This window comes from Pinus tabuliformis, chromosome 3_1 (assembly GCF_031772625.1).
Source record: "Pinus tabuliformis cultivar Carrire ecotype Pingquan chromosome 3_1, CPIR1, whole genome shotgun sequence".
Taxonomy (NCBI): domain Eukaryota; kingdom Viridiplantae; phylum Streptophyta; class Pinopsida; order Pinales; family Pinaceae; genus Pinus; species Pinus tabuliformis.
The window spans coordinates 743,749,379-743,760,000 of record NC_142301.1 but is presented as its reverse complement, the minus strand read 5'-3'; the positions used below and the strand labels follow the sequence as shown (position 1 = coordinate 743,760,000).

At 33.8% G+C, this 10,622-nt stretch overlaps 1 protein-coding gene across 1 annotated transcript; it reads right to left on the bottom strand.

Annotated features, from left to right (window-relative positions):
• Positions 1 to 9,658: 9,658 nt before the first annotated feature.
• On the bottom strand, positions 9,659 to 10,099 carry LOC149189499 (F-box/LRR-repeat protein At3g26922-like). The gene has a single exon (XM_089410251.1). It carries the CDS (start codon positions 10,097 to 10,099, stop codon positions 9,659 to 9,661), a length of 441 nt encoding a protein of 146 aa, XP_089266377.1.
• Positions 10,100 to 10,622: the final 523 nt, after the last annotated feature.

Sequence of the window (10,622 nt, the reverse complement as noted above, 5' to 3'; positions counted from 1 at the left end):
CAGTTTTTTTTCCAGATGTGGATCACTTCCACTATAGAATGCTGAGAGTTCCAAGGTAAGTTATCAGTGAGAGACAATTTTTTCCAACAATCAACAGCAAAAGGACAATCGACAAAAAGATGATGCATAGTTTCTTCAGCATTGTAGCAGTTGGGGCAGCGAGATGGACCGTTGATACCCCTCTTTTGCAAATTCTCTGCTGTTAAGATTTTCCATTTTAGCAGGACCCATATAAAAAATTTAATTTTTGGAAGAGCCTCTGACTTCCAAACCATTTTCCAGTGATTCCATAAAGTCATGGGGAAAGTGTTGTTGCAGATGTACTGGTGGCCTGCTTGGACTGTGTAGTTTGATCCAGTTAAGTCCCAACGAAAGCCATCCATCTCATTCTTCTTGATGGGAGCTTTACTATGAAGGAGAGACTGCAGAGAGCATAGACTAGAGTTAAGATCACTGGGGATAACAGGAAAGGACCACCCTAGCCAGATATGAGATTGTGGATCCCAAATAGAGATTTGGTCCAGATAATGGATACCCCTATTGTTGAAAAAATTTAGAATAGGGATGGTTTCTTCGTGCCTGTTTATTGGCTGCTGTCCCAGGATTTTATCAGCCCCAATATTAATACTAGCTCCTCCCATGGGGACTTTGGATATATTCTGAGTCATGAATGGAATAGCTTTTTTGCATAATCGCCAGATTTTTGAAGAGTCTCTGTTGGGAATATCAGAGTCGAGTAACTGCTATCTGGGGAAGTTCAAGTATTTGGTTTCCAGAACCCTTTTCCACCACGAAGAGGGACCAGTTATGAGCCTCCAAGCAATCTTCCCACCAAAGGCTAGATTTAAAAACTTGGGAGACCTAATACCGAGACCTCCTCTGTCCTGTGTTTGAATGACATGTTTCCAGTTGACTAAATTAAACTTCCTTTTGTCGTTCTTCCCTCCTTGCCATAGGAAATGGCGGAGAACAGCTTCCATTTTGTGATGAAAGGTAGCTGGGGCTTGGTATAGAGAGAAACGATAGAGGGGAAGAGAAGAAATACCTGATTTAAGGAGGATAACCTCCTTTCTATTACATAAATGAACAATTCTTCGATGATACAAATGAAAAGACCTCATTTCTATATATAGGTGTCTAAGGGGTCATAACATAATCAGAGCCGACATAACAATAATAATGTAAGGGCACAATAATAACAATAGTGGGCTTCTATGTGGCACAATAACAACAATATGGGCACTACATGGGTACATCAATATAATAAGTGGGTTGTACTAATAACAATAAGGGGTTACACTAGTAGTATAGGGGCCTAACATGCCCCTCTCCTTTAAAAAGCGTTGTCCTCAACACTTGAGTAGTTCTTGATGCTTCTGTATAAAATTCTTGTCCTCCCATGTGGAATCTTCAGCGGGTAAGTTCTTCCACTTAATGAGATACTCTGAAATTGATCGATTTCGTAGCTGTCGGGTTCTTGTTTCTATGACTGCTTCAAGTTCCAATATGATTTTTCCTTCCTCTTCAATTTATGGCAATATTGTTTGAATTGGGATCTTTTGCAACTTTTGAATAAGTGGCCATACTTCTTCGTCCTTCTTCCATTCATCCCTTGCTTCGTTTATCCAATTTGGTTGGATAATAGAAATGGCACAAAACAATGCTTCCACATCCTCATCCTTGAAGAGTCTTCCCATTCGGTAAGGTCGCCATTTTTTAAGTGCATGTAGTATTGCCAACATTTCCTTCTCATAAATAGCTTGCTTGAGATGTAGCAGTAAAAATACCCAACCACCTACATCAAAACATTTTTCACTACGATGTTGATCTACCTGTTGTTTCGTTTGATTTTGCACCGAAGTGACGTTATCCTTTAAAAGTTGGAGAACTTGTTGTTGATGCTCGATGTGATCTTTCTCTGCTTGAACCTTTTTCTTCTTGATATGTCCTTCTATCTCTAGAGTTTTAGGAGTGGTAATTTCTTCCAATCCTTTACAAGATATGGTCGGATTCATTTCTTGATGCTCGATGTGATCTTTCACTTCTTGAACATTTTTCTTCTTGATATGTCCTTCTATCTTGATAGCTTGAGGAGTGGTAATCTCGACCAATGAATTACAAGATATGGTTGGATTCATTTCTTCTTTCTCAATGTGATCTTTCACTTCTTGCACCTTTTTCTTCTTGATATGTCCTTCTATCTTGAGAGTTTGAGGAGTGGTAATTCTTGCCAATGCTTTACAAGATATGGTCTGATTCATTTCTTCATTCTCTGGGGTGGGGTCCTGGCGTATATCCTCTTCTTTTGATGTTTCTTGATCCTTTTCTTCCTCCTCTTCATATTCTATGTAAAATAATTTCTTCTCAGCACACTTATGACCTTTAGTGCATTTGTTATCACAATTGTAACAAAGCCCTTTTTCTCTTTTTTCTTCCAATTGTTGTGGTGTAACCCTTGTAGGTTGTGGAAGGCTGGGAGAAACAACACTTCCATCTTTATAGTTGTGAGGGGTATGCTTCCTAGTTTCCATAATTTTGCTTTCCACTATGTCACAAAGCCCTTTTACTCTTTCCAATTGTTGTGGTGTTGCTCTAAAGAAGGTGTTGCTCTTTGTATCCTCATAATGCCCTATCATTTCCTCCGTGAAAATTGACCACGTAACAAATTTTTTTACGAGAACAAAGTCCTTCATACCATAAAAATTGATCCGGTTCTAAATATGAAGATGCAATTCATACCTTTTGTAACAGTTGTGCACCATGTAGATATAAATATTGCTCCATTTGAAGTATCCAATTTACCGGATCCTTGCCATCAAACTTCCTCATCATGCTTTTTCTTGATTTTAGGAGCTCAATCTTGAAACGACTGTAACTCTGTACTTTCGAATCTTTAGGTTCTAAAATTGTGACCTATAGTAGCCCTCTGCGTCCTCTTTCCAATGCCACCAGTCTTATCCTAATTGGATTCTCCAAGAAAGAGTTATGCACAATCTCCCAAGATGACCTGATTATAGACCTTTCCAGAAGAGAGAACTTGTATGAAGTGCCACGTGTCACTGTTTCGACCTTTGGATCTGAAAAAGGCATACAAAAAACTACAGTCCGTCCTCTTTCTGTAACTTCTTACGAAATTTCAATCTGATCCCCAAAGAGAAAGTTATGACACTTTTCCCCAGGTCACCTGTTTGGAATGTAATTCAGGAGTCTGCAAAAAGACCAACTTCCTCAGATCATATCTCCGCAAATATAGTGCGAACAGCTCTGAAATTTGGACCCGAGGTTCAGCGCGATTTCTTCTCAAATGGGTTTTTTTTTTGCAACTTCTGAAACGTCGCAGAAAAAAATTTATAGCAAAAATGCAACGATGACCTGTTTGGAGTAGCGAAACCCTAGAATCCAAAGCTCTGAAATTGATCGATTTCGTAGCTGTCGAGTTCTTGTTTCTGTGACTGCTTCCGGTTCCAATATAATTTTTCCTTCCTCGTCAAGTTCTGGCAATATTGTTTGAATTTGGAGCTTATCGCCTATAACCTTCTTTAAACATGAAACATGGAAAATTGGGTGCAATCGAGAAGCTGCAGGAAGCTCCAATTTGTATGCCATAGTACCAATCTTTTGCAACACCTTGTATGGACCATAATACTTTGGTGATAATTTATTATCCTTCTTAGCTTGCTTTAGGGACATTTGCTTATATGGTTGTAACCGTAGGAATACCCAATCACCTACATCAAAACTTCTTTCACTGCGATGTTGATCTGCCTGTTGTTTCATTCTATTTTGTGCCAACACGAGGTTATCCTTTAAGAGTTGGAGGACTTGTTGTTGATGTTCGATGTGATGTTCCACTGCCTGAACCTTAGAATTTTCACTTAAATATGATGTGATGGATGGTGTTTGATACCCATAAAGTGCCATAAATGGGGTCATTTTTGTTGCTGTATGGAAGGAAGTGTTATACCACCATTCAGCCAGAGGCAACCATTTGACCCATTGTGTCTGTTTATCAGATACAAAGAAACGAAGATATCCTTCCGAACATTTGTTTACTATCTCAGTTTGCCCATCAGATTGAGGATGATAAGATGAGCTATGAGCTAACTGAGTACCAATGTCATCCTTAACAGATTTTGTTTTATGTCTTATTATTTCTAATGGTTTGAAAGTAGAATGAATATTCCATTTTATATGTACTTTGGCTATTCTATCAGTAACACCATGTATGTACAAAAGGTGTGATTTCTTGTTAAAGGGTGGCTATACATTAGTGGAGTATTGAGATGGGTTCATTTTATCTTTCTCTCTCTTGATATCTTTAGAAATGCCTTTATCTTTGTAGTCAATCCTTTTGAAGACATTACTAAAGTGGTGCAACTCCTTCTTTAAGTGATTATTATCACATATTTTTACAACTCTTAATGCCAATGCATTAACGATCCCCAAATTTTTGAGAAGGGTAATGGTGAGAGTCTACAAGAAAATAACTATCAAATTTTTTTTTTTAAACTTAATATTTGAAGGTCCTATCATCATTTCTAATAATCAATACATCTAAGAAAGAAATACATTTATTGTCTTCGAATTCCATAGTAAATTTTATGTCATTCCATTTTTTAGTTTTAATTTGAAAAATACTATTTCTTTTTAATTATGTTTATTTTTAATATTATCACATATAAGATTTTCAAATTCTTTAAATTTGATCCTTAAAAATTTAAATTTTTATTAATTTTAATTTTATTTAAAAAAAAAAAATCAATTTAAAATTAAGAAATAATTTATTATTTATATTATTATATGTAATAAACTTATATTCTTGAAATTTAAATTCATAATGACCTGCTTTACATGGAAAGTGATGGATTTTCCTAATATATTGAAAAAATAATTATATATATAGATATATATTAATATATTATCAATAAAGATAAATTATAAAGTATTTAGTTTAATTTAAGTTTATTAAAATATTAATATAGATAAAATCGAAATAGATGTTATGTTACAATTTTCAATTTAAGTAAATGTCTTTTGCTAAACTAAAATATATAGGTTGAATATATAAATTTAAAGGCTGAATATATAAATTTAAATTTAAACTATTACGCGACTAGTTTTTTTTATTCTAATATTGTGTAAATGAAAATAAACGAAATAATAAATAAAATTTGAAAATAATATATAAATTGTAAAGAGGAAAGTACCAAGAACAATAGGAATCGGAATGTTATAACTTTGGAAATTATAACACTAAGTTCTGGGTGAAAGAATAGGTAAGGAAATTATAAATAGTTGAAAAAAACTAGAGAAAGATAAATTTCCTCTAATTGCGTGTTACCATAAAATGTCTTTTTAATTGCATGTTATCATATCCTATGGAGTTATAGAAACATGGATGGATATTTCGATATATGAGACTATGTAGGTTGGAAGTAGGTTGGAATTCATAAAAGTTATGAATGACGAATTTAAAAGACATGGCTATATCATATTACTAAAAAAAAATGGTTTAAAAAAATGATTTATTTAAGTTATTATTGTGAGTTTCATGAGGGAAATTGTTTTATTATTATTATTATTATTATTTTGGTTAGTGTTTATCAATATAATCAAATATTTATAAATTATCAAATAAATTGATTTGTTTTTTTTTAATAATTTTTTTTGTTAAATTAATTTTGGTTATGCTTTTGAGGTGTATAGTAGATGGTGATATGATGTACTATTAAGGAATTTTGTGATATAAAGGTTATTGGTTCAAAACTCGTGGGAAAAAATACAACCAGGTTAAGCTTTGGTGTGGCCGAGGCTGGGTGCATCTACAATTCTCAGATGATTTAGATAGTTTAGATGTCACTTGGTTGTGCCAAATGTTAAGTGTGCACTCATCTCAAGATTCACATCACTTAGAAAACAAAAAAGTAGTGTTAGTGTGGCCGAGGCTGGGTGCATCTACAATTCTCACATGATTTAGATAGTTTAGATGTCTCCCTAAGGTTTACATCATTTTGGTGGACCACTTTCTTATCTTTTGTTTATTAAGCATGGCTTTAGCACAAATCTACACTAAAAATTAGAACTTTAAATATTTTAGTGAAATTATTTTGTTGTTGTTGCTATAGGATTATTGGCAATTGATCTCTAGCTAATAATACAACACATGAGCTTGGAAAAAAAGGTTATCGTTAAGTTGATTTCCATAAATATTAGGAACCTATCTAAGATGATTTACCTAAATATAAGGAACCTATAGTTGGTCATGTGAGGAAAGAGGATCAATGACCCCTATTAAATATAATATTTAACATGGATTATTGCTTATGGATTCTAAAATTTCTTTTGAAGTATGTTTAGATATTATTCAATACAAAAATAATAGAAAGTTGTTTTTCCATGAAATATAATCTTCTTACCCAATATAATCTTTTTATTCTTGGGCACATAAATATTTAATGTTGATTTATAGACATTTATGGTTTTGTTTCTCTTTCAATTTATTTGTTGAGGGGAATTCACTCATGGAAATTAAGACTTTAGTGATGAAGACAATGCCAAATGCCAAATACAAATTGCAGAGGAAAATTCAATGGATTTTAATATATTGTTGAATTGGGATCACATTTTATTTTTCTATCTTTGCATTGTAGTTAAAATAAAACTAAGCTTAACAATGAATAAGAGAGAAACACTTTTCTTGGACACATTTTCTTTGGAACATGTTATTGATATGTTACAATGATTTAGCATTAAAATGTGTATTATGAAAGTGAATAGATTTCAAAATCAATTTTAAGAAAAATTTTCTACTATGTGGACACTCTCTTTCAAGACATTTCAAGCAAATCACCATATGTATAAAATTCCTTCATAAGGTTTCAAATTGCTTACTAATTTGCTTACTAATCCAAATTGGATTGGATGGATTCATTTAATTCCACGTGTTCCAATCAACAACCCACTAAGACAGAAATAGGTATATAAAAATTTTATGTTTTCTTACATATGGAGCTATTCCTCTAATAAAAGTGTTGACTTTTATAAATGCATGCACTAAATATTATAATAAATGATATGTGATTATGTGGTTTGTAAATGGTGTTTGTTTGTTGCATGGAGGCCCATATCATGGAAACATAAATGGTAGTTAACATTATTTTGTATGTGAGAAATGTGTATTCTTAAAATGAATAGATTCCAAAATCAAATCCAAGAACAATTTCTCTTGTAACTATCTTCCAAAAGTTTTCAACCAAATTGCCATATGTGAAAAATTCCTTCATTAAAATTTTAAATTACTTACCATCCTCATTGAATTGGATAACTTCATTGAATTCCATCAAATTACTAAGAGAGAAATAGGTATACAAAATTGGATTTTTTCATTCCATACTTGCACTAAAACTCTTAGCAAATGGCATGGGATTATGAGGCTAGTAAATAGTGTTTGTTTCATATCACAAAAACTAATATAACTGTTAACATTATTTTGAGCTGAGAAAAACGAGTTGTTTACAATTTCACAAAGTTATATTTACAATTTTGAAAGATTATAATTACATTTTTTTAATTGATGTTATTAAGTCTTAAGTCTTAGGTATAACAGTGTTCTTCTTCTTCCATTGGATTAGTTTGCTATATCAATACCCATATCACAAGAAAAAATATAACTGTTAACATTATTTTGTAGTTGATAAAAATGAATTGTTAACAATTTTACAAAGTTATATTTACAATTCTGAATGATTATAATTACATTTTCTTAATTGATCTCATTAAGTATTAAATCTTAGGTATAATGGTGATTTTCTTCTTTTTTTCTTCTCTCTTAAAACAAATATAACAAGCTTCTTCTTCAAACAAATATAACACTTAACATTATTTTGTAGTTGAAAAAATTCACAAAGATATATTTTGAAATAAATATAACACCCAACATTATTTTGTAGCTGAAAACAATTCACAAAGTTATATTTACAATTTTAAAGGATTATAATTACATTTTTTAAGTCTTAGGTATAAGATTGTACATTTTTGTAAGTCTCCAGTCCGATCATCAAAGAAAACCACATGATCCCCTGCTCTTACGCACAGAAAATACCAGCGCTGAGACCATGCGATATGAGACCTCTTCTTTATTTTCACCAGAATTGATGAAGGCATCCTCGTAATCTCCTCCCAACATGATGAAGGAGAAGAATTGGAGGAACAAGCCGGCGTTCTCCTGTCATCTTCATCTTCATCTTCAACATCAGACTCATCTTGCACTTCAACTTTCCCCTCAACTTGAACGTGGATGTGGACGGATCCCACAAGTAGTAGCCCAAAACATAGGACAATGGCCAAAAACGTAGTCAGTTGTGGCAACGGTATTACAGTGGACGTGCCATCTCCGATATTGAAACCCACAATTCCCAGCACCCGACAATTTGGATCCCTATTCTTTGGTGGATCCCTATTCACCAAAGAATAGACGGAACTCTCCGAGGAAACCATTTTGTTGTGATATAGTAATAATCTCACATTCTCTCGAAGCTGGCCAGCAATTATCCATATGTTTTGAGAATGATCATAAATGGACACTTTGATATGCTACAATTTTATAGTTATCACCTTTCCCTCTCACTGTGCCTATGCTCGTCCGGTCTGTGATAGTCGGAAGCTTCAAGAATGTTCTTCTAAGAGAGTTGCAGAGAATATTTTCTTCTCTGTATAAAATTCCATGCTTCAAATCTCTTACCTTAAGGTCCACTATATATAGCCCTGCAGCTGATTATAGGCAACCAATAACCGCATATTTTTTTTTGTGTATAGAAGATTCTTTCTCTAGGAATGTAAAGGGAAGTTTTTTCCGAGTTTTTGTGATGAAGTTGTAAGTTTTTGTGTTATTTAAACTGGTTCTTTGATTGTATATATAGATTCAACATCTTGAAAAACCCTACGTCATTTTTATTGTGCAAAATTACCAATCAACCTTGTGATGTCAATAAATTCATGCCAGATTTTAGCAAAAATAAATAAAAAACATCTCACAAAAAATTTGCAAAAATTCTGGCACAACACTAGTATTCTTCCAACATCAGTAAACATTAAAACTTATTCATTACAAAAAGAAAAAATACACATATAACCTCATGAAAAGTAGTTATTCCTCATCATAATAACAAGAATAAATCATTGCCATGCTCTTCACCTAATAACCGTTTTATATGTAAGATAGCTTTCCATAATATAACCTTATATTTTAATTCATAAATTAAATATTATTAAAGCACTTGTATTTAATTTTTTTTTTGGTTTTAATGTTATATTGGAATATAAAACCGTGTTGATTGAACATTAAAAACCAATTGTTCACATTTCCTCGATATCAAATGTTTATATAAATCCAATGATACGAATGAAACCTTATAGACACCAATAAAATTTTGACCATGTAAATCCAATGACACGAAACTAGAGGAAACTGCATGGGCACTAATAAACTGAAATCAAAATGAACTCGTTATCGAAGAAATACTTCAGAAGGCTCTCGGTGTGTCCCTTTTCTACACTAATCCACACAGGAGAAAGTATTGGCACGGCTCCCTCTTGAATGCGTCGGTCGATTTTGCAGTGTGTCTAAAACATGGAATGTCTTTTCTTTCATGCACTAGGTTTATAAAAACTCTCCGGGCCAAATCAAATTACCGCCGATCTCCATTTCGAATTCTGTAATTGATTCGGAAAGCTCTTGAAATCTCATTCCATTGACTTCCGGGTCTTGTGCATAATGATTATTCAATATTTGAAGGTTAGGGCAATTAACTGTCCATCCCTCCTCGTCATCAGCATATATATTTAAATATGTAATGTTGGAAGATGAGATGACAGGCCGTTCGAGGCCGTCACAATGCTCTATGTTGAACTTCTGAAGAAGAGGGCAAAGAGAAAGAAAACGGGCTAAAGATTCATCGGTCATTCTGATAGAGTTAAGGGTGCACTCAGTGAGAAGCTTGAATCCGACGAAAACAGTCGGAAAATCGGTGAGAATATAATTGTAAAGCGTGAGGGTAGCGAGACGAGTGCATGAGAAGAGGCCCGGCGGCGGGATTTCCATGTTTAGGGAACATTTGAGAAAAAGGTGTTGTACCTTCTTTCTGGCAACACATTGCAGCCATTCCCATAGGGTTTGACGTCTAAACTCGATGTTCGGAGAGTTTAGACGCCAAACCCTATGGGAATGGCTGCAATGTGTTGCCAGAAAGAAGGTACAACACCTATTTCTCAAATGTTCCCTAAACATGGAAATCCCCCGCCGGGCCTTTTCTCATGCACTCGTCTCGCTACCCTCACGCTTTACAATTATATTCTCACCGATTTTCCTACTGTTTTCGTCTGATTCAAGCTTCTCACTGAGTGCACCCTTAACTCTATCAGAATGACCGATGAATCTTTAGCCCGTTTTCTTTCTCTTTGCCCTCTTCTTCAGAAGTTCAACATAGAGCATTGTGACGGCCTCGAACGGCCTGTCATCTCATCTTCCAACATTACATATTTAAATATATATGCTGATGACGAGGAGGGATGGACAGTTAATTGCCCTAACCTTCAAATATTGAATAATCATTATGCAAAAGACC